General features: G+C 30.5%; 1 protein-coding gene across 1 annotated transcript; it reads right to left on the bottom strand.

The window, feature by feature from the left end:
• Nucleotides 1-231: 231 nt before the first annotated feature.
• Nucleotides 232-22,466, bottom strand: LOC139481376 (myomodulin neuropeptides 1-like). Its single transcript, XM_071264677.1, has 2 exons — nt 22,191-22,466; nt 232-1,402 (listed from the first exon to the last, which is right to left on the bottom strand). The coding sequence occupies exons 1-2, from the start codon at nt 22,240-22,242 to the stop codon at nt 498-500; spliced, it is 957 nt and encodes a 318-aa protein (XP_071120778.1). The 5' UTR covers nt 22,243-22,466; the 3' UTR covers nt 232-497.
• Nucleotides 22,467-26,843: the final 4,377 nt, after the last annotated feature.

Genomic DNA, 26,843 nt, shown 5'->3' with positions numbered 1-26,843 from the left:
ACGTTAAAGAACTATTGTTAGAGATTTGAAGGTGTCTTTTACAAGGTATACTTCAGATTCTACCATTACATAAATAACTAACGATAGTTGTTGAATAATGCATAACAATTTTGGTACAAGTAAGCCGCTAGAGTATTGAGTATTTATTTATCTATTTACCAAACTTAGCCGGACTAATTTGGAATCTTTTAGTGTTGTGAGTATTCAATATTGTAACTACTACAGAAACTGTTATAAACTCCTATCTGATTTATTAAATAGATCACAGAAATGACATATACACATGAGCATTTTGTACAAAAATAACATCCTTCATTTATAATTTTGTTATCAGATGAACATTTATTGAAATATTTTACATAGTCGTAGCGGTTGACTTGTCCCATGAATGGTGGTTCCCAGAAGAACTTCTTTAACTTTTCGTCACCAATATTTCAATAATTTGCATTAAAGTCGTTATGAATACGATTTGAACCAATGAAATTTAATAATGATATTTATTGCTGACTTCTGCCTAGTCGAAGCATTGGCATGGCACGTTTATCACTTCCTCGTCCTAATCGCATCATTCGTAAATTTCTTTTTATTTCAGCATCATCAGCAGTATTGTCATATCGTTTACCTAATCTTAACATCTTAAATGGTCGTTTTCCTAGTCTCAACATTGGCATTGCTCGTTTCTCTTCTTCATCGTCCAATGATCCATCGGATCTGCCTAATCTAAGCATATTCATTGGTCGTTTGCCTAATCTAAGCATATGCATTGCTCGTTTGCCTAATCTAAGCATAGCCATTGCTCTTCCTAATCTTAACATGGGCATTGCGCGTTTTTCTTCGTCAAGATCAGTAACGTAGTCATCTTCTGTGAGGTATCTACCAAATCGTGGGAGTGGAACTGTTCTCTCTTCACTGTCTTTGACTTCGTCTTTTATATCGGCAATTTTTTCTTTGATATCTTCAAATTTCTCTTCATCGTAAACATTTTGAGGTGGGACATCTGGTAAAGAACGACGGTATCGGTATTTTCCTGGACGAGGTCCTGGGTTAATCAGACGTGGAGAATCATCGTCTGCGTCATACAAACTCATTGATCGGCGTTCTTGAAATTGTGGATCTCCTAAAAGTCGCTGTAAAAGCATTTGTACTTCAACGTCTTTACCATATCTAGGTAAAGGTACCTGTCTATCACCTCTCTCTTCTCCTATTAATGTGTTAATGATCACACGAATTTCTTCTGGTGTATATGATTCTACACCCCGTCCAAGTCGAAGCATAGGCATGGCACGTTTTCCTAATCGTAACATTTGTAATCCTCTACCCAATCGTAACATACTTAACCCACCTCGTCTGACTCTGTTAAGTTGGCCATCGTCGTGACTGGACTCAGTTACTTTTGAAGAACCTGAAGAACAAGAATACGATATGTTTAATTGCTATCGGAAATTCTACGTTATGTCTAAAAGCTTCAATTGTGTTGTGAATATTGTGCTATTTGATTCTAAAAACAGAATTGTAGAATCTTAGGAATTCAAATTTTAATTTATTAATTTTCTTCACATATACATGAAGGTTTGCTTGAACTTTCAGTGACACTTGAATAAAAACAGAAATGAGAATTCAACGACCGATCTTTTGTTCACCTTTGAAGCTTGCTATGATAACTTAAACTGCTTACTGCATGGGGAGACGATAATTTTGTAAGTACATGGAATTAATATTAATATGCTGATCTATAATAGTTCCACGAAGATAAAATACGGTATTCCTTGTTTCCTTGTTTGTTTGTTCCTTTTTGCATTGTTATTTTGTTAATATATACTCTAGGTGTCGTAAACAAATGTTGTCTATCTGTAATTTTCATGGCGTTTTAGTATGACATATATTCCAAAGTGCAATCAGCAATATTGCATTATGAGGCGACATATTTGTTTTATCAACACGTTAAGTCCATGTGCTGGCATTCATTAACTGAGAGCATTCGTTTGAGTGGTATTATCTATAATTGTTGTGCATGTACTTCTGTGTTGTAATCTTTTGTACTGTTATAAAAAAAACTCCGTGTTGGAACTAATCTTTTGATACAGGTTTTTTTTTGGGTATAGGTGGAAATGAAAAAAAGTAAAAACATTTAAACTTAACCTCGCCTTATGTTCTTTTGTATGTCCCAAACAAAAAAATCCGCCAGTGTTTTTCTTAAGTTGTATCTTATAGTGTATGTTTCTTTAGTCATGGGGGGAATTTGGTATTGATTTCAGATTTTTTTTAAAGTCTCTATTAAATTGATCTACAATTATTTTGAACTTGTGACGGTTTAGAGCTTGATATAGGATATAAACCCTTTGCTATTGGTGAAGACATTGTTGGTTTTTTGTCTCTTTTATTTTGTTGGATTCCTGTCCGTTCGGCGTTTAATTCGCAATAGATAATATATATGATAGATACATTCAAGGCTTCCGACCTTTGGTGTCTTTCAATCCAATTTAAGTAATTGAATATACAGACCCAGCTGACAAAAAGGCTATCATACGTGTAATTAATAAAAGCAAATCAATGGAAAAAAAGATTTCCAGTCCCATTACTGACATACAATAATCTAACCTTCTGTCTATTCTTGATCACATTGCTATGAAGCCATGTGTCATTCAAACGATGATAGAATATTATATAAATCTGATATCAATGGTTTGTTAATCCAATAAAATTAATTACATATTTTGTTTTACATTCGGTCAGAAAATAATACTTTTGAAAGGAACAGTCTCATAAATCGTCAAGTAATAACGAATTAAGTTACCAAATAGAGTTTTAATTGACATCGTGTTTAATTTAATTATTCAAGAACGGATTAGTTTTCTAGCGATATCTAGCAACAGGCGAGGACAAGCTGTAGTCGTTATATACTTTATTTGATTAAAAAAAGTACGAATAAATTGGATGGAAAACAATGCAAGTTAAACACTTTATAACCGCTATGGATTAAATAAGATTACGACTGCGGTCACAAACTGATTTTTTATTGCTGTTTGGTTTTTGTAATGAATTGATAGCCATGAGAAATGTCAATAATGACGCCGACAGTTTCCGTTATATTCTAATAACTCAAACAGTAAGATCATTACCCTAACTATAAACCATACAACAAATAGTCATACGTGTGACGGCTATGATATCTGACCGAGGATACCGCAGAGTACTATGGTAATTTCATACTAACAAAATACAAATTTCAAAGCTTTGATATTCTTCTAAGCTGCCTAAAAGTACATTTAAAGTAATTAAACATTGAGTTTAAAGAGTAAATTATTTGATTGAGAATTTCATTTGCATGCACAGGTTGACCAATGTATTGTAATTATTGTGTTGTTAATTCAGTTCATACCTTCATATGCATTAGAAGGTTTACTCGCAATCAGTTATCATAAGGGTACGAGAAAATTAAAATAAATTCATGTCCGTGTTTGCATAAGATAACTTTACGAACTTAGTTATATAACTTTATTAAAATTACCTCCATTTAAAGTTAAAACATACTGTATAGTTATTTCATAACTATGCTAAACTTATCGCAAGTGTGAGGGGCTAGATTGTGCGTTATTGTTTTAATGTGTGTCCCGTTTGTATGCTCCAGTGGCATTAGAGAAATAGCTAGAGAGTTATTATAACGCTGCTTTTACTTCTTAATTTTAAAATTATCTTAATTTTATTAATTTCTGCATATTCAATGCTCTCACCCAGGATATACAATACTAGACTAAGTGATAGGAATGTTAACTGATTAAGAAGTGATATTGATTGAATCTTGGTTGCTTAACGCGCAGGGGCAAATATTTCATGCATTTTTTTCTGATCGAGACCAAGAAGGAAATACCCATGTGAAGGATGATATTCAATGAAATGAGAGATGATCCAGCAAAGAAAATATAACAGATAAAATAAAAGACGTAAGTTCCGTGTTCGGGTGAAAGCAACCGCTTTCTAAAACGTCAAATTCTCATCAAGTATTTACCATCTTAGAATTCGGACGACACATGTGGGCTTTAATCTGGTATTGGAAAAAAAATAGTACATTAGGGGGAATGACAGAAAAAAAACATAACTTAATTTTTCAGTCTGGTTGTCTTCTCACGTTAAATGATAATACATTGATCAAAGTAAAACACAAATCTCTGTCTGATCTCACAATAACTTAGTTTTTATATGATGTTATTGTCTGATTCAGGCCATGCTGCTTTGTTATGGGGTAATTGTTATGTACAGATATCAAAACTGCAAATCTATAACGCGACAGAAGACAATACTGTATGCCACAGACATTATAAAGACTTAGTTATTTAATTATGTTTATCGCTAGTTTCGTCAGGACAGTTACAGAATGATTTTTCTTTTATGGTTTTTGTCCAGTTAACTTATGGTATATTAGGAAAAGCTATATCTTTGAAAATCACACGTTGTCATCCAGAAATATCATGTATTTGCACGATATTAAACATTTATAAAAGTGAAAATTTGTTTTGCTGGTAAGTTATTTGATTCTCAAAAAGTTAAGTTGCTTCAAGTCAGAAGTCAAAATTGAATGAACAGAATTTATATTTGGACAACATGTTTCAGTCTATTTCTAAAAAATCACAGAATAAAATTTGATTGATCTTTTTTTTTATGAATTATATATATATTTATTAAGAAACTACCCCTTTACAACGGGGGCACTTGTAGGCAGGGTACCCACAAATGCGTCTAGGAGCATATACAATGAATAATGTACAAATAAATAAAATAAAATACATTGTAGGACAATGTCAAAGTTAAAAATTAATTCTCTTTATTAATTATCTTAAATTAATATTAAAACGCTCCGTTCTTTTTATGTCACAGTTTAAAGTTAAAATTGAAAAATGTGGACATGACCATGTCACACTCCTTATAATAATGATGAAAAAGTGGGTGAAAGAATATGTGGGTGTCTGCAATCAAACAACACAACATTGGAACACACCTGTTTATTTTACAGTCTACATAAAACGGTCTTTAATATTGTACATGCGTTCATACATGTACCATGTATGTCAAGTTCTAAATCGCTCCGATGTTAAACAACTTAAAGAGTCGACAGTAAAAGTTAGTTCAGTTTAACATCATTAAAAATTTTGTTTGCTGATATAGGCAACATCTCTTTATACTTTTAACATGTCTAATATCGGTCACTGTATTCTCCAAAATGTGTTTAAACAGCTTTTTCCTCACAGAGACTTTTAGTGATTATATCGGTTTAAGTTCCTGATTATATACCCAAAAAAAAAGACATCACTACATTCATGTATATATATATATAAGATGATGTGGTATGAGTGCCAATGACAAAACTCTCCATCCATATGCTTACTTGTGAATGGGAAACTGGGCGACATTTGACTAAATCAGATACACAGAAAAGAAACGCCAACATAAAAATATTTTGGCTGTCTTGATTTTCAATGACAATTTTTTTAAATGGACAAAAAACGTTGATTTATAAAACAATTGAAATTAATTGCATTCATAGATACGTACAAAATTAGTGCACCATTTCCCGAACAATGTCAATAAATGCATATGGCAGGGATATTGATTTGTATGAACAGTAATAAAAAATCGTTTTGTTATTATTAAGAGAGAATATGACACGATAAAATCGGGAAAAGTCGTTTTGCCATATCGAAAACCTTATCAAACTCATAAATTCATTCGTTAATCGAAAATAATTCTGATTGTTATCAAGTAAATAGTTTACGAATGCTTCAAAAAGACCGCCTTACTTGCTAAGCTAATTAATCATTCAAGGGAAAGATCGTAAATGTCTAAAACACCAATCACTTCTAGTTTTATACACATAAACATAATAATTAAAGGCGCCGAATTTGTTAGGCATTAGTTTATAGCTTCTTGATTAAGAAGTATTTCAATTTCTTGCAAAACTAAACTGGAAATAACAAAACTGCACCGTCTACAAGTAGGCATACAATTCATGTATTACATACGAGACAAAATATCCATTTCTGATGGGTTTTCAACTGTATTTCGCATAACACATTATACATTCACATTGTCAATTCTAACAGAATCTGAATTTTAATACATGAAACTAAATGTAATTGTCTAACGATGAGTTTGAACCGAAAACGTCTCGAATCTGGTATATTGTTTTGGCGTGTCTAAATGAAGAAAATGAATGCAATGTGTAAGAAATATATATACATAATATGTCTAATATAGCCAAATTTAAGAATCAGTAAAACAGGCTGATATTTCTATTTGAAATGTATCCACCTTTGATACTTGTGGTTCTGTAATTGCCTAACTATTCATGTATATGTTATTGTCTTATTTCATATTACATTAAACTTTTTCTATGCTTTGTTTATAGTATGCAGATACATTTCCCATCATGTTTTTGTCATTTGAAAAAAATGTTTTGTGTATAGTAATAATGAACAGAAGGGTAATTGTCCAGTGGCAAATGTTCATGTTTCAGGACAAGAACTTACAATTTGACCCTTAGCTTGTACAAACCGACATTCTACTCGATGTTTAACGTGCTTATTTAACTTAAGGTAACAGGAAGTCATGTCACCCATCCCGGACACAACATCATCTGACATCGAATCGACATGTCTCCTGAATGCACCATGCTTGGAATTGGAGCAGGTGATACCAACTTCAAGTCATTGGTTTGACACGAGAAGAGATCAAACTCATCACCTCAAGTATTCGACTTGAGCATGGTTTTATGAAACCGACGATGTGTTTGTTTGTTTATCTAAGTATTGGGAAAAGATGTCTCTAATTTTAAAGCCGTTGTGAAGAAAATATTCAAAATAGTCAACAAAGAAAAAGATCATACCAAAAACAAAATGGCGGCCGTCCTTTTCGACTGTTCTGGCATTTCAATTTTATGACAGAAAATTATTTAAAAGCTGAACCAAACGTCTTCAGACAACGAGTCGACAGTGCGAGGGCTGTACAGCTAGTCAATGTCGTTAAACAGTTCCATCATCTAATGTTAACGTTGTAATATTTTTATATGTCTCCTTTACTAATCATGTAAATATAATATGCTTAAACACAACTAATATTGATATTAGAATTAGATGATTACTTTTATTATATTTGCTTCATTCATTCACTGTGAGTGCAAGCAATTGGCGATTTAGTGCTAAACATATGGTATGAACATTTGTCAAACAGTATAGAGCAAATACAGTCTTTGAATTCGAAAACAAATCCCGTTTTTATTTCATTTTTATCTATTTGGTCACAATTAATTTAGCAGTACGTTTCCTATCTTTTTTATCTTAATTTCAAAGTACAGAAAAAAAACAAAAAAACAAATTCAAGCGATGCAATATCTTGTATCGCTTTAGTTAGAAAAAGATTAAATTTTAAACTTGCTAAGCGCGATTTTTTTACTGCCAAGAATGCTCTAAAGAAGAACAAAAACATTGCATACTTTTCCAAATACAGTGTATGAAATTAATAAAATAGTTCCAGTTGGAAACATCAAATATCGTAATTGCTAAAACTTTAGCACCACATGTATTTAATTATTAGTAAACAACATAACAATTTGTTAAATTAATAGCACTTTATAAATTTCTCAAAAGATCACAAATTAAATTATTTTAACATAAATGTTCGTTAAAGGAAATAATTTGTTTAGATCTCAGATCATCAGTATGTTTCTGGTTAATATTCCATTGTTTTGTTGTCTTTATTTATTATAGTTTAATAAGTATCACAAAACATATTTTCTTTCTTTGTCTTTGTTTATTTCCCCGCAAATTAATATTGCTTTAAAAAACGTTTCACTTAATATGTATTGTAAAGAGCAGTCGAAAATTTAACGAACGTCATCACGATTTGGTTGACCGTTATGGACTATCTGTTTCACAGATGGCGACAGATATGTTCCGTTATTACGTCCTCTTTCCCTCAAATGTGACCTACCAATTCACACTGATTACAGGACTTGTACTTCTATGAGCCACACGATGGATGCTGCAAATAAACTCATCATAGATACCAAGACTCAATTTAGTATATACGCCAGAAGCGCGTTTCGTCTACAAAAGACTCATCAGTGACGCTCGAATCCAAAAAAGTTAAAAAGGCCAAATAAAGTACGAAGTTGAAGAGCATTGAGAACCAAAATTCCTAAAAGTTTTGCCAAATACAGCTAAGGTAATCTAATGAACAGGATCTACTTACCGTTCTGGAGCACCAGATATCACCTTTTATTTTTTGGTCGTTAGTCTAGTTCAGTCTTAGGTTGTTTTTTTTTCGGTGTTGTGTTTTACATATATACTGCTGGTTGTCTTTTGGTTGTTTTTTTATTAATTTTTGTCATGGAATTGTCTTTTACATTTTTTCCCTCTCTCTTTTAAAGAAATTTCGCTATCAGGTTAGACAATATTGTTATAATTTGTTCTGATATTTGGATTTGACGGAGTTGCACTATACATCTGTTTCTTTGTTATTGATTACGACACATACGATGTATACATTCCTATGCTGTCGTAATGCTTTTAAATACAATATGGCGACTTCCAATATTAAATTAAAATTAATATAAATTTTCGTTTTAAAATCTCAAATGATAAATCTTTCAATTTTAAATGTAAATTTAAATTGCTGGAGAATTATTTAGGCATACAAAAAAGCATTTAAGAGCAAGTAGAGGAATAACATTGATTGATTATGACACAAATGGCTTCGCGTTGCAGTAGTCATTTAACTATGTACGTGCTTCCGAATAAGAACAACCGGTCATAATGTTTCCTTTTAAAAGGTGCTAGGGAATGTGGCCATCACTTCTATTTAGTGTCACGCATTTCACTCATTTATTTAACTCCTTAGTATATATAATTCTAAATATTGACAGTTTAACAGTATGATAATAGACATTTTGTCGATATTATTTTTAGAGTATGATCTGTTCTAACAAGCATTATTTACAAATTTGTAACATTGTAAAATGGTTATCATTTTCACAAAGAACTTCTAAAACCTCTTTAAGTATTTGAGTAATCTATTGTTAAGGGTGTTGTTCAATGTGGAAAAAGACCTTTTAACACTAATCATACTATAAGAGCAAATGGAATGAATCGGAAATACAAAATGAGAAATTAAAGCAGTTCCTATGTAGTCTTTATCTTGTCACACTCTTCATTAATAAAGAATATTCGATCGGACTCTTCACGATCAATTACGATTTAATTTTATCTGATAGAGTGTCCCGTAGACCGTTAGTATTTATTGGGGGAAATGTATAAAAATTGGAAATTAATTGTGAAAGGTTGGACATACACCTTGCTTTAAATCTGATCAGATTATCAATAAAACGTTTAAAATAATAAAAATTACGCCATGTTACTCAAGCATACTGAATAATCTGATGGCAGGTAAATATGGCGGTTTCAGCAGGCCCTGACAGATTATAACACTTTGATTGTGTACATTAGATAATGGTCTGGCATTATAATGGATCTGAAATTGATTGATAAGCTGAATGAAAGTCAGCTTTTATCATCAGTAGTGGTAATTCTGGTAAATATAAATTAGAAGTGTTAACTCACAGTTTGAAATGAAAAATTGATAGTATATTTAGTGATGTAGAAACACACAGTATAAATGATAAAAACATAACAACTTGATGTCTATCATATTATCTTTATAGGTTTTGAATTGCTCAGTGTGTACCTTATGTATATCTCATAAAGAATTAAGTCTGTTTATTTTCAGCGAAGTCAGAGCACCTGAAGTCGTATCCACTCCTCAAAGTACTGATTACAAAGTAAAAGTCAAGTACAAATGAATTGAGAATGAAATAAAGGAAATACAAATGTACTATTCAAATATATATTGTATATACAGCTGCTTAAGTTAATTCTTTATTCTGATTATTAAAGAAATAAAACGTAGACTTGATTAAAATGTTGTCAATCGAAGATTTGAAAATCTTAAGTAATCAAATTGTCAAGATCAACATTTACGATATGCATTCTAAAATGTGGAATGCCTCAAACAGACATTTTAAATTAACTGTATTTTATCATATTTGTAGCCATAAACAATTGATGTAGTACTATTTATATATTAATGAAACAGCATCAGTATTTTTTTTATCGACATAGCAAGACTTGTATGGAATAATCCATTACTTCATTTTTGCAAACATTCTCGTGAACTATCAAAGAAAAAGAAAAAGAAAAGAAAAGTAAGCCAAAGGTTTAAAAAAAAAAACACCAGTCTACACTAAACAACAATACTTGACAACAAGAGTCAAACCCTGCTCATGACTAGGACAAAATAATGATAAAGTGAATCCATGAGGTACCGTAATACCAAAGGAGATGTTAATTTTTATAACATATTTTGTATAAAAAACACAAAAAGGCTTGTCTGCATGAAACTTGTCAGTGGCGCTCGAATCAAATCAATTGGAATGCCAAATAAAAATCGAAGATTAAGAGCAATTAAAAACAAATTCCGAAAGATGTATCAAATACTGCAATTCCAATACATGCATGAAGGCCTAAACATTTTAGTGTATCGAATAATATTTTATAATTTTAAAAAAAAAGAACGAACATATCGATTATATTTCATGTCAACAAAATATGCAGATTACTGGGCCGGTGATACTCTCGTGAATGAAATGTCAAACAGTAGCTGCATCGTGCAGTGGTTGTACAAAAATTCACCCAAGATAACAAGGTACTAAAGACTATCCGGTAAGCCAGACGCGTGTTTGAATTATATTCATCGGTGCTGGAATCATAACAGTTTGAATCAAATATAGATTATCTAAGTAGTCGTGTATGTGTGACAAAGATATTCCTAAACGATCAACAAGAAACAAACTGTTGTAGTTTTTTTTAAATGTTTTGTTTTCTAAAAGTTCATGATTGAACATATCAAATAAAAATCACAAGTTTTATCATTATGTCTTGATAATTTGTATCCTTCGTTTTTTCTGTTGAGGCACACACGATACATGCAGTATACGCAAATGAGAATTTAACTGTCCGGATATATCAATGTAAACGCTAATTTCTTACAGGAAATATACGGTTCAGCTATTTTCTAAGTAACTAATTTTTGTTTATGAGTACTGTATTAATTTTCATAATAATTTCTAGTTGATTAAGGTTGAAATACTATCTTCGTTCTGTAGATAACGTCTCTAAATCGTCTTTTATTTGACATCTAGAATGGTTTTCTAAACCCTTATTTAAACCAGCCACATTATTAGGTCGATACAGTAACATTAATCATATAGTGGTCTAATTCCTGAAGTATATCTTATTTCACGATTAACTAAATATAGTTTTAAATCCAAATTATCTCCCTAAAGATATATCAATAGTCGGCTTTACTGGTACAATTATTTCAAATGAAGTTGAATGAATTCGATTTACTTAATCTTAATTAAGTAATGCCATAATACTCAAATTTAACTGTGCATTTCGCACTGTAATTCACAGCTTGATGTTTATAATTGATGTTATTGGAAATGTACCAAGTATTCTCCAATAGCCTAGCGTTAATGGATGACTATAACATGACCAGAAGAGGACAAAACTTGGCAAGTACCAAGTATTCTCCAATAGTCTAGCGTTAATGGATGACTATGACATGACCAGAAGAGGACAAAACTTGGCAAGTACCAAGTATTCTCCAATAGCCTAGCGTTAATGGATGACTATGACATGACCAGAAGAGGACAAAACTTGGCAAGTACCAAGTATTCTCCAATAGCCTATCGTTAATGGATGACTATGACATGACCAGAAGAGGACAAAACTTGGCAAGTACCAAGTATTCTCCAATAGCCTATCGTTAATGGATGACTATGACATGACCAGAAGAGGACAAAACTTGGCAATATTGGTCTGATATTTGCACTTGATTTGTCTTTGTTTTAAGACAAGTTTTATTCTTAAGTAAAGGATACCGATATCAAAACGACTTTGAAAATCACATTTATATACAAACTAGACGAAAGATCACTTTAAAAGAGGGGCGAAAGATACCAGAGGGACAGTCAAACTCATAAATTGAAAATAAACTGACAAAGCAATGGCTAAAAATGAAAAAGACAAACAGACAAACAAAAGTACACACGACACAACACAAAAAACTAAAGAATAAGCAACACGAACCCCACCAAAAACTGGGGGATGATAGCAAAATAAAAGCAACAGTAGTATACCGCTGTTCAAAAGTCATAAATCTATTGAGAGAAAACAAATCCTGGTTCCAAACTAAAACCTAGGAAAACAGATCAACTATAAGAGGAAAACAACAAAAAAGACAGAACACTGAAGTGCAACAAAAACAAATGGCAATGTAGCATACATAGCTAAAACAGACCAAGTAAAATGTTAACACAGTTGTGTTTTCTTTAAAATACAAATGTATATGACAAAAAGGCATGTTTTTTCATGGTCGACAAAAAAGTAATTTTCATAAAGAAGCCCATTGGTCTCTTAATGTGATTGTGATTTTCTGTCATCTTACGTTTTCTTACTTTTGAATATTTTGGCCTCGAGGATTACTGAGAGACTATTTACATTTTTACATTTAAACAAATTCACACACACGACTTGTCATGTACACTTACATATTTTATTTTACACAGTTCGGTGTGTTTGTATTTATTTCTTCTGAAAACAGGCGCATTCGATTGGTTATATTAAGTGGTAAATATCGATTGATTCGATTCTTAAAATTCATATGTAATATATTTTTATATCTTCATGCTAAAATAATAATTGGTTTAATCAGATTTATGTAATGTTCATTCATGTGTATATTTTTGTATGTATTGGAGAAGACGTTAATAAGTTGAAAAACTTGTGTCTCATCCATTTGTCTTTTTTTTAACAACAAAATACGTTTAAACTAAACTGAGAGACTAGGATCAATACAAATATATTGCTTAAGCGCATTAAACAGAACCCAGTCAAGTTATATTACACAGCAATACAAAACTAGTTCCTGTAATTTCAACTACCTACCTAAAAAAAACTGTTTAACGATAGCATACAAAGAAATAACATTGATGATCTTCGTGTGTCATAAGCGTTTTTCTAAATGCATTCCTCTGCATAAAATAATGAGCTTAGACATAATCAAGAAAATGGACAACGTCCACCCACAACAAAAGTCCAGCGACATTTATTACGACTGTATCTGATGCTTTGAAAAAAAATATCAGACTTGGTGCTATTTTATTGCTTTAATTGGTACGTTCAGCCATTGTTTTTGTTCAGTGGTTTCTTTGTTAATGGCGATTTTATTGCTAATAGATACAATGTTAGTGTCTATTGCTCTTACTGGTGGGAAATGGATTAGTTTCTTAATGTCGAAGTGCAAGCGAATCACCGCATCATCGAATTTGATAAGAAGCTGGCCTTATAAAAGGAAGTGTAAAGTGATTAAGTACGCTATTTTCGACCATGTCTTTAAATTAGAATCATTTAAAAACTTAAAACTGTGCTTTGACCCTAAATTGATTCTTTTTATTGTTTAATTCTGATGCTAGAGTATTCAACTTCTTAATACTTTTAAAGATCGGTATAGTTTATATGTTTAAGATTTGTTCACATATCAAAATTAACAAACGTGCCTAAAGAATTTTGGTTTAGAACATGATAATAATAGTATTTATACTACTACTACCACTATTACTACTACTACTTACAGAAATGATAATAGTTTAAACAAAGTGTATTGTCCAAAAACATTAACAAGAGAATCAGTCACAAGTTTTGCAACTTAGAACGTCTTCTCCATATTGATGATGATGGTGATAAACACTATCAATAAAGCATACCTGCTTCAATTTTGACAAAAGATAAAAGATTAAAGGTTCAAGCTCTTATTTGGAAATGAAAGTATATATAGTTAGCAAGTTTGCACCGTAATGTGACCTATAGTTGTTTATTTCTGTGTTCTTTTGGATCTCTTTTGGAGAGTTGTCTCATTTGCAATAATACCAAATCTTCTTTTTTATATTAAAAACAGAAATGACTTACTTGTATACTGAATATGCTATTATTGGTGAGTGTCTTTAAGTGATCAGAGAAATAAAAATGTAAACCATCACTTACAGTTTGCAAATTTAATGGAACTAAAATAGTTGATATTTATCTTTTCCTTTTTATGATTATACATTTTTGCAAAATAATGCTAATGTGGTTTGTTGATTTCATGTTATAGCCACCGATTGACCTTTAGATTATGACAGGTTCTAGTCATCTAAATAAAGATCATTGTCAACAATAAATGGATGAAATCGTCGTACTCCAGTTTTCTATCTTGAATATCTAGGATAATAAAATCACTCAAATCATAATTAATATTATGATAATTAGTCTTTTATCTCCTGGACAATGCCTATCTTTTAATTGGAACAATTAGGTATTGGATAGATTTATTCGATAAAACCTTTTAAATTGTTTACAGCAAAAGTGGAGGAGTATCTCAGAGATGATCATATTATTGACACTATTAAAGATACCAATTTTTGAAGTATGCATTATATGTCATTATGATAATTTTTTCATGGCTTTACAAATATGGAAATTTTCCGATGAACTCTTTGCAATTATATGCAAGTAATGAATTCAACTTTGTTGGTAAAATTGTCTTCAAATGCCACTTAATTGATAGAAGTCACTTAACTGTAATCGGCCAATTAGAGAAAAATATAAAAAAAAGTCGTTCTACAATTTATAAGTGGGAAGAGTCATGTAAAATCATGGAACCATTACAAATGATAAATCGAAAGTTCCAGGAGCAATTATTCCAAATATTAATTACGTCATAGTTCGGATCATGCTTAAACCCTTCCAGCAATTTTCTTTTGAAAAACACATGAAATGATGACAAGTTTCTCTTATAACAACTTGTGATATCAAATAATCTAATTTGTTTATGATGTAGTTACATTTCTCAATGTGGCGATGCATAATTTGTTTTGGTCTGTTAAACATGAAATCAAAATGTCCTATTTTAAGTAAATCTTTTAGGTTTTCAATATAATTCTGACTATGCATTTGCAAATTTATATACTTAAAACATATGTTACAGTGGTTCTGATGGTTTCCCTTTACGTTATGAATTTGGATTGTCCACTTGGTATCTTTCGCCTTTTTTTGGGTTGCAATAATAGGGAAATCAACAGAGCTGTATTACATTTCCTTAGTGTGGTCATTTTAAGTTAAAAATCGTTTTGGCAATATCAATTCGAATTTCTGGTATTTTTTATCTTATTGTATTCAATTTTACTTATCTGTAGACCCGTAAAATATGTATAATTACAAAACGCTGTCACAAAATTGGAAGGAAATGACAGATACGTAGGTTCTGATATTTTACAGTTTAATACCCATGCCTGTGATCGTCAAACAATACAATTGCCATTATTTTGTACTGAAAAAACGTAATTACAATTTTCAAGCAATTATAATGAGATAATTAAGTTATTTTCTGAACGTGAAGCATATCAAAGAACTGTAAAAATACTGATAAGGATAATAAATTTATTTACTAAAGGCATGCTTATAGACAGCGTTTATGTATTCTTTGATGTGAAAAGGGTATCTCAGAAATGAAATGAAGCGAAAATAAGTCTGATGATGTTTCAGGGAGTGGGACGAGCTTTTTGAAGTTTGAACAATTGGAATATCAATATTTGTGAAACTCGATGCTATTGATGTCTCTATTTTGATTTAACATTTTACACATTATAACATATAGATAATGTGTCTTTATTTAGAAGATTAGCTTGAACTAAAAAAGAATATGAAGGTTTGGATTTATTTTTTCCATGTCGTCTATCTTAAAAATCAAAAAGAAAAGGAAAGAGAAGTAAACGGAACAAGCATTTAGCTTAAAACAACATATGAATTAATGCTTAACATGTACAAAAACCCTTTCTTCAATTTATTGCATGCAAACAAAATCTCTAAATAACAGATATTTCTAAAGGTATAAATTTACAACAAAGTAAAATAGAAACAGAAAAAATCATGTCAAAAAGCTACGAGGAAAACAAAAGAGAAAGACGATAGTAGTTAACCAATGTTCAAATGTCGTAATTCGATAAGGAAAAGACACCAGATTAAAAACAAAAAATCAGCGACTCGCATGAACTTTCAAAAGGAGCGAGACATCGTATATGATTCCTGTTATGCATGCATAATCTGTCTACGTATTTTATATTTGAGAAAAAGACACAATCGGTAAAATTATAGATCAGTCGATTTAAGACAGCGAAAACACAACGCTAGTGACTGCATACACTCATGTCGGTCAAATGATTCGTGATGGTTATCATAAAGTATTTATATCAGTGTCGATGTAAGTAATTATACTGAGTAATTTGGCTGCAGTTTATAGGTCAAGTACACGTTCGTGTAAAATAACGGTAAAGAGGGAGTATGCAGTAGCCAAACGTTTTACATGTGATATGTAAACGTCACACGTAAGAGCAAAGGATTTGTTACTGTTGAATAATGTGAAGTTAACAATTCGAAAAATGGAATCATCATGTTTGTCATAGATGATAGTTTGAAGTCGTCCATATGTGTCAATATCGATGAAAATAAAGGTCATGACTTTAAACAGACCATCTAGTTTCGGTAGTATTCTAAATTCCAAGTTACCCAGGATGTATCAGATGTAATTATTCATTGACATGTGGATTATTGAGTGGCAGTACATCATAAATACATTTGAAAGGGAAATAATAATAAAAAAATATCAAAATAAAAAAAACAAAAGACACTAAATACCGGTGCACAAATAATACCACAAGTATTACCCGATGGAATCAAGCGTGGATCGTCGCAAAGTAAGATTTTGCATGACCTAAAACAACAACTTTTTATTTTCGTTTTTTCATTTTTGTAAAAAAATAATATGTTCAAAGAGACAATACAGTCGATGTTTCAATTGCAAATGGGACATAGAAGTGTATCAAAAGTTTTTATATTAGTGCAAAAGTGTATAATTCTTATTGTAGATTTGAGAGTGGATCCTTACAAGTGTATTCGGTTATTTGTGATGCTATCTTTTTCTGTAGGGATAATGACGATGAGACTATTAAAGACCCGGCTATATATCGTTCTTTGTTTAGGTATCCAATATAAAGGCGGGAGAATCTCATCATTCTATTATAGTTTAATACTTAAGAAGAATAGAACGGAATTGTGACTTTCTAAAACAGTAGGTTATAAAAGATACATGAAAGCCCCTAAAGAATAAATAACACGAACATAACCCCTTAAAGCGTCTTCCATATTACAATTCGAAATCCATATTTTGCAATTTTGCTATCATAATATTACAATCACAGAGATAGTCATGAAAACTATGTTATAACCTGTCTAAGTGAGAATATCATGGTCATAATACGAAAATATCACAAACCTACAATATAAGTGACAACGCTATGGTCGTTATAATTAAGGTAATATCACAAACCTATTGAAATTATATGATCCGAAGTTAGAAAAATACGAATTAGATTGTAAACAAGTTCTGTCACTAACAGGGAAAAATATCAATTAATTAGAAAAGGTCTATTTCCGATTAATATTCTAAATTGTTCAATGATTTGTTGATAATAAAATTAACTAGCATCGTATGTCACATTGCATTCATGAATCCGTCAAAATTGTCAACCAGATAACAGGATAATTCCATGACCATGAGTTGCAGTAAAAACAAATAACAACCGTCTAATTTTTCTATGAAATGTTGTTGTGATGTATCTTTAATAAGTAAATATAGTTGTGGTGTAAGTAGTACATACTTTCTAAAGACAACTTTTTTATATATTTTGTCGTGTCGGAGCCTTTTACAACGGACTATACAGTATGGGTTTTGCTTATTGTTGAGCCGTACAGTGGCCTATCGTAGCTTCAGTCCCTTTCATTTTGACACTGTTGGAAGATAAATATTTGAAATGACAAGTCATTTTCGCTTTTATAATTTTATATCCTCCAATGAAAAGTCACAAATAAAATAAGGATAACGTTTTTATTGAATATTTGTTAACATAACGTGATTTTCATTACTTCTGCTAGACAATAGGTTTTCATCTTTCTATTGGAATGAGAACAAAAACAGGAAATCTTTAAGCTTGATGTTGCTTCAATTCTTTATATCTTAATGGGGAATTCAATCATCTACTGACATTGATGCACTTTATTTATAAGACTGAGATGGTTTTAAGCATTTGTCTTAGATGCAGCATAATGTTAAAAAATAAGTTAAAGTAAATGGTTGCTGTGCTTAATTTGGTTACTGCATATATCGATAACATTGAAACATTTTAGTCAGAAAAGTGTTGCCTTTTTTTTAATCTGATTCTGATTCAATTGTTTTTGCAGTTTTGTATGACTTTACATTGTATATATCGGATAACGGAAACGCTCATCTACAAAAAGTAGTGTTTAACTATGAGGATTACTTAGATTCATTAAGTTCATTGTGACTCGCATTCTTGTAGACTTAGAAGTAAAGTTTGATCATGTTTGTCTTCGTTCTTCTTAAAAGAAATTGTTTGACTTATCTTTCGCCTCTTCTTTCTTGTGCACGACCTGATTATGAGAAATACTTACTTCATTTCTTTCAATATTCGTGACACATTCTCTGAAATTACCTTCACCAGGTCACCTCGAAAACAAAAGTGTTGATTTTAAATACTAAGAAATATAATTGAATACCAACCCACCCCCGATTCGCCTCGAAAACCTGTGTATAAATATATACACATAGACATATGAGGCCGTATATGGATTACCTGAGGGAAGTGCGATGCATATGTAGTACAATTGAATAATGTATCATCTAACATTATCGTAAAATGTAACATACTAATTATCACTGACTTGATAGTTTCCTAAAACTTCAAATAGTTGACCTTAGTTTTAAAAAATCATAATTCATTGTGTTGTTGATGATAGAATCTTATTTCATTTTGTTATATAAAAAGCAATGATAAGAAGTTGCAAAAATGAAAACATGTATTTTCCTGCTCGATTCCATTTACAATATCACTTGATAGAAAATAAAGAAAATAAAGAGAATGTTTGATCATCTTTACTGTTTAACAAACAGAGAAGCAATGATTTAGCAGTGGCATTGAATCAAAACTGAATTAAATAATATTATTTGATATCAAATAAAGCATTTTATACAATTTCTCCAGGATTATCTGTTAATTTTACGGATGTTTTCTGCTGTTTTCATGATTTGCTTCTTAATGAGGTGGTTGATGACTATTCTTTTCAACCTGTCGATGGCGTGTTTGCATCTTCAGCTTCGGCCAGAATTTCCTTAGATGTTATTTAATTGTCTTAGACAAATATTTGATATAATTTTAATCAATCGAAGAATGTGATTATGGTATAAAAATCTTCAGTTTTATAATGAAATTGTGTATTTTTAATTACTTTGTAAATAAAATTTTATTATCAAATATGAGTTATAAGATGCGGCCCACGAATCGATGAACACGAACAGATTATCAAATCAACAGTATTTACTTTAAAGGTTAAAATCTTATTTAACATGTACTTCAGTTTACGATTTTATTCGCTGCAGTTTGAAAATATAGAACGGAAAAATGAATTACTTGAACAAGTGTGAACATTGCAAGCGAAAACTTGATCGTCTCTTAGCAGACAAATTCTTTTAATAATTTCATGAAAAGTATAGGATTTACAAGTTTTAATCTCATATGTTTCTCTTGAGTTTAACTGTTATATTTAAAATGTAATACATTTTTGTCACTCACTCTCATAAAACGATTCCTGTTTTTGTTATCTACCATGATTTGCATCTTCTTAATGTAGTTATGGTATTTGATAACTACTGCTGCCTCTAATTTACCCTTTAACTTTAAGAGAACCCTTTTTTTCTGATAATGATAAGGGAGGTTATTCCGATAAACCACATGCTTGATATCAGTAACGGGGAACAACTTCAAGTATTATAAAATTAACTTTTCGTAAAGATATTTCCTTGTGAAAACACAATTCAAAGACAATCAACTGTTTATTTCTTTGCTGAATGATACTATCATACTGATTATGCTATTAATGGATCATAAATCGTTGAACTTGTGATTTTTTATACATATTGTACTCTATATTATACTCTATACTATAGTTAAGAAGTTGTAATTATAATTTGCACTTTTGAACGAATACAAAGTCGGCGATGAAAGAGTAATGGTATACATTGGACTCTCGATTTGATAAATCCTTTGTAATTGAACACATTATAACAGGTCTTTTGGGTTGCAATGTAGAAAATTGTGTATACATCTATGGTTCCGTTTATCACATTTATCTGATATACATTTGACAATTAAGGGTATACAAAGATAAATTGCGAATGTTATGTGTATATATCTACTGTTTGTTTTTAATAAGTTTCAAGGGAAATCCAAAATATCTTCAATGCGATATGTGTCCAAAATAACTTTATGGATAATGTTTTCATTTTAAATCAGATTATAGGCAAGAGTCTTGAATGATGACTTAATCGGTGATTCGGCAAATACGATATCTAAAAATTTAATATTAATACTATCGCGTGAACAATGTGATCATTGCGCATATTTTAAACTTATGATGAAGAAGTTACGTCGACTGAAATCTATAAAGTTTAATGTTGTGAAGTTTGATTTTGTGTAATAAGATTAATCTAGCTGTTACTTATATCTATATAACATTGTTCTTTTATTTTATACTTATGCAGAATGTTTATCAAAGACAGTGCTATCATAAAATACTATTTTAGAGATTACCAAGAACAAAAAAAAAGTTCGTTTCCCTAATTATCACAAATTAAATGTTTAGTGATGATCAAAAAGCTCAATATATACACTTAGGTCAATTCGTTAAATGTGTTTGAGCTTTTGATTTTGCTGCAATTTGATTAGGGACTTTCCGTTTTGAATTGTCCTCTGAGTTCAGTATCATTGTAATTTTACTTTTTAGGTAGAAAAAATGAAATATAATATACATTGTCATTTGATAAGTTATGACATAAAAGTATAAATAAGCTTACAATACGGCTTATTAGGACAACTATAAATTTAAATGGAAAATCTATTACAATATGTGTCTGGTATTATACACTAAGCTGAATATAGAAATGAGAGAAAAACTTAATCTTCGCGATACGATTAACACCTTTAGTAAAAGATATTACATACGTAATTTTACTAAATCGACAATTAAAGCAATGAATCATCATTCTTTTAATAACGATCACAAAACAAAGCCTCTATACAGATCAAGAAAAATTCCTTTCTGTTATATCAAGTTTTGAACATGGCTGTATGTTGAATTGTTATAGAGGGGAAACCACAGGAAGTTGTTAGGTTAGCTCACAAATTAACCGTTCTTAAGTTTCTTTGATCCCGTGTACTTACACAATTGATAAAATAAACGTAAATAACATTCGATCAGGTAAAGTTGATGATAATTCGGCGCATTCAATTAAAAATTAAATACAGAAGAAGATATGTTATGATTGCCAATGAGACAACTCTCCATAAGAGATCAAATGACACGGACATTAACAGTCTTTAGTTCTATCTTTTTTTTTTTTTTTTTTAAAGTTTTATAATTACATTTGTTTATTTCGCTTTCTATTTTTCCGTTAAATATACTGTACACTTCTTACTAAGTAATCATTCAGTCTAAATTTCTTAAAGACTGTCTGAAGTTTCAAAATTATAATAACGTCTCGAAGATGGTAGGAAACTAATTTAAAATAAGGTTTTTAAATAGTTGAACATTAAAACTTATAAGACTTATAGTAACCTTTTTAAGTACCAGAATAGGTTTTCGCTATTTTCAATAACAAATGGGCACACGCATGTTTTGTCGATATATTTTTTCACTTTGAGTATTCGTAACATTCATATTTCAGAACGTTAAAAGACAACTTTGTTCAATTTTTCTGTTAAAAAGGCGAAAGACCCCGTTAGCCTTTATTAATTTAGCATACTTGAAGTAATATAGCTATCGGAATTTCATGAATAAACATTCTTGTATGCAAAAATGCATTATTTTTAAAATAATGAAAGATAATGTTCCCAGTTAACATAAAATATTACTCACCTGCTACTACATAAGAATACAAAACTACTAATAATGTAAAGCTGTATTTCATTCTAAGTCTTTTTTGAAAAGCTTGGTAAGTTCCGTTGTTTGCTAGAAAAAGTATATAAAGTTGTTAAGTTTGTTCCTCTGAAACCATATATTTGAGTTGTCCTGTTACTAAAAGTGTATGTCCGAAATGTTCTTTTCGCTTCTACTTTGTTCCAAATGAAAGTGACAATTTGAAAACACCTATTTATACTAAGTTTTCCAACCCAAGCGAAAGTTCTTTGACGCAAAAGATTAACAATCAATCCCTCATTTGGATTGTGACGATTTTGTTTTATCTCCGCCCTACTGAATATTCATTAATCTTAGATGCTGGAAATGCTTCTATCCTAAGTGAAATCGAAAGCTTATTTGGTCATTTTAATATGCATGGAAATAGACATTCCTCTGTTATAAAAGAACTTAATTGATTTTATGTGAAGTCAAATCAATGAAATATATTTTGCTGTTAATTTAAAGTTATCAACGTACCAACAAAGGCTTGAAAGGTTTAATTATATTGGGTTGGCACATCAAAATATGGAACTTGACATCAACTTAACGTAGGCGAAACTTCCGCAGATGCTAGAGTGAATACAGGATATGGTCATTTTCTTAAATTGCTTACTGATCACATTTTACAAAAATGTATACAAAATACACGCTTCAGATTAATTATATTTAAAGGAACTACATTTTGTACTTCTGTGTGATTGATTTGTATTACTAATATTTTATAAAGTGCGTTTGGATTAATTGTATTATTGCAGTAATTCATTGATATTTTTCTTCATTTGCAACACGTGCTATCATTGCTGTCTAGGATTAACTTAATTGAAAAAAATAATTCGACACGTGAGCTCAATTTGAGTTATATCAGTAAAATACTCAAACTATTAACAATATATACGTATATACTTCACTTTTTGTATTTGTAATTTCAACAAACAGACATTACGACTGAACACACATTTACTAAATATGTATTTTACTAGAATTAAAGATTTTGTCAAAATTTTCGTTTTTCATTAAGATATAATACAGTCTTGTAGTTTTTACTTCCTTTTCCATTAAACCAAAGTACCGAATATTGTATTACTGGTATATAGTTTTTAATCCTCCCACAATTTACTTCGTATGTTCATATATTTTTGTATCTAAAAATATAGATTTGTATACATCATTTAAGATTTTTATATTTATTTCCTCTAACTTTTTTCCATTCTATATTTGCCTGCTGTCTCAAAGACATATGCCTCGCATCCAACTTTAGTAATAAATTATAATATTAATAAGTCAATATTAAAAATTATACGTATCGGGTAGATAGGAAAAGATCTTTTATTTTCATTCGTAAGAAATTGAATACTTGTATTTATATTTCTGATGATATTTAATTAGATAATTGGTTTTTCTATCTTCTATTATGTATGTTATTGTTCAATTGATTTTCACCATGGGTTATTGGTCGTTTGAAAGTTATCTGGTAAACATTAACTTTCTATTCAAATAACATCTCAGTTTCACAAACAATACCATAACAGAATTGTTTTTATTTCAAAAGAAAGAAAACAGTATACTGATACGTTAAAAGCGATTGCAAGTAATTTTAACCTAGAGTGGAATTGTTAAAACATGTATATTCCGAAGGCAATCTGAATATTTCAGAGGGAACCAACCTACTATAAAAACTGGAAAAAAATAATTTCGTGATCCGAGAAACAACTTTAAATGTATTCTATGTACCAGATCTTACATCTATATTTACTTGAATTACTTATTATTTATTCTAAATCTTATACGAGATGACTGTTGTCATTTCCCGGTAGCTAAAAGTATCAATAGTATGTGGATTCTATAAAAAAAAAAAAAAAAAAAGAAATAATAAATAGTCGTCTTATGTTTCCTACAATTAACATGTATTGTTTTTCTGGTATCTTTGATAACTTTTCTGCTCACAGCTATGATATATACTAACCAAATTGGATGCAGAAAAAAAACATTAAAAAAAATACTAGGGTATTAATAAAATCAAAATTCAAAAAAGTTATCTTACAAAATACTGACTCGTAAATTTTATTAACTCTTTATCGTAAATTTCATACATACAAAATATATGCTTGTTGTGTATGTATATATAAATATATTTTTAGGCGTTTATATACTTATATATGGTTTACTATTTGATATATAAATAAAGACATGTGAGGACAATAAAACAGGTATCACTTTTTTAGACTAAGCAAACAGGATTAATGAGTTTTTCTTGTATACATTTAAATTGTATATGCAACCGGTAATATTCATTTTTTTTGGCAATATATATTTAGGTGTTCTTGGTACGAATATACAATGTAAGTTTCTTATACATTTTGAGTTTCCTTGTCATAGAAGTATATCAAACGTATATATAGCCTTCTCCTTTCTTATTAAGTAGACTACCAGGTTAATCATGACACCACTGCAATCTTTTGATATATGAAACTTCGATTATCATTATACATGTAATATTACAAAGAAGAAGAACAACATGTTTGCGAACACATTTTGATCCGGCATGCACCGTTTTTAGTTTAACGTCTTCCAGATCGTCCTGTTGGTACATGTACATCTCCATTGTGAGGTATTTTAATTGTTGGTTTTTTTTTAAATTTATTTTACGACCAAGGTATATGTGAAGGTTTGTGCTCATGTAAAACTAGTATTACCTCACCATGTTTGTGTTGTTTCATGTCAGACTAAGAGCATTTGATGTTTGTGATTTTTTTTTTTGTCGGGATGATTTTTGGATGAGTCTGATGTTGATTGTCTGAAATAATATGAGAATAAAACATTTGTCCTGATGTAGATGATCATCAGCTTCAGTCCTAATTTATAATTTTTATAATGTCTAGCAACAATTATATGGCTAGTTTACCATGTAGATGTCGCTGTCATACCTAATTCATTATTTCATACTCACTTTATCAATTTAAAATGTATCAATGTCTAGCAAGTATAAAGATTACTTTTATGATGTTTCATATTAAATAATTTGTTAATCAGAGACATAATTTGTGAATTGTTTAACTACTATTCCCTTAAACAACAATGGTGAATACAACATTTGGCGATTCCTGTTATCTGCTAAATTGGACCGTTAGTTTTCCCGTTTGAATGGTTTAATACTAGTAATTATTTTGGCCCTTTATAGCGTGCTGTTCGGTGTGAGCCAAGGCTCCGAGTTGAAGGCCTTACCTTGACCTATAATGGTTTGCTTTTATAAATTGTTACTTGGATGGAGAGTTGTTTCATTGGCACTCATACCACATCTTACTATATCTATATAATAGTACTACGTTATATGTTTTCCGTATGACATTTTAAAACCTGAAAACGATTTTATGACACGGAATGTTTGTAAAAGGTAAGACGAAACTGATAGTCAAACGCGTATGACAAAACTAAATTACTATTGGAAACAAGCTAGCGCAACACTGTGAAAACAAAAAGGTGACCACTGCAAAAAGCTTGATTACGTCTAAGATACTGGTAAAGTAATCTATCGTTTTATAAAAACACCTATTTTGTACTTCTGCAGGTAAATGTTAAAAACTATAGATTAATTAGTAAATCAGTTTAAGAGTAGTACATAGAAATTATATTAAAACTATGTCTTTCATATCGAAATACTTGTGTGTTCGTTTTTCAACCAAATCGAAATTAGTTTTAACCAAACCAGTATTAATTTATTATCTTGTGTTTTTTTTTATTATTATTGTACGTTCTTTGTGTGTCTTTAATATTCTATTGATTAAGACTTAAAAGAGGGAGACATGAGACAAAACAAATTATTATAACTCATGTCCCAAGTCATGAATCTTGTCTGTGGTTTGTATTGTAGTCATGTAATGTTCTGTTGTCATTTTAATGGTATATTTAACATAGCCATTAAAGCGGGAGGTTTGGCATGCCACAAAACCAGGTTCAACCAACCATTTTTTCTTTTAAAAAATGTCCTGTACCAAGTCAGGAATATGGCCATTGTTATTTATTTAGTTTGTTTGTATGTGTGTTACATTTTAACGTTGTGTTTCTGTTGTGTCGTTTGTACTCTTATATTTGAGTGTGAATTCACATTACTATAAGACGTGTCACGGTACTTTTCTGTCCCAAATTCATGTATTTTGTTTTGATGTTATATTTGTTATTCTGCTCGGAATTTGTCTAATGCTTAGTTCGCTTCTGTGTGTGCTACATTTTATTGTTGTGTCGTTGTTCTCCTCTTATATTTATTGTGTTTCTGTGTTTTAGTTTGTAATCCTGATTTGTTTTTTTTTCTATCAATTTTTGAGTTTCAAACAGCGGTATACTACTGTTGCCTTTTTTAAAGTTTTATAGTTAGGATTATTTTGGGTTTTTTAATTAACAATAATACCACATCTTCTTATTTTTATATTTTGCTATATTGTAATGATTTATTATTCATGGCAAATACATAAAAGTCTATGTGAAATAGAGAATGGAATTGGGGAAGGTGTCAAAGAGACAACAACCCGACCATAGAACAGACAACAGCCGAAGGTCACCAATTGGTCTTCAATGCAGCAAGAAACTCCCGCATCCACAGGAGTCCTTCAGCTGGCC

Source organism: Mytilus edulis, chromosome 7 (assembly GCF_963676685.1).
Source record: "Mytilus edulis chromosome 7, xbMytEdul2.2, whole genome shotgun sequence".
In the NCBI taxonomy this organism is placed as follows: domain Eukaryota; kingdom Metazoa; phylum Mollusca; class Bivalvia; order Mytilida; family Mytilidae; genus Mytilus; species Mytilus edulis.
Note: the sequence above shows the minus strand (reverse complement) of the source record. Positions and strands in the feature narration are given on the sequence as shown.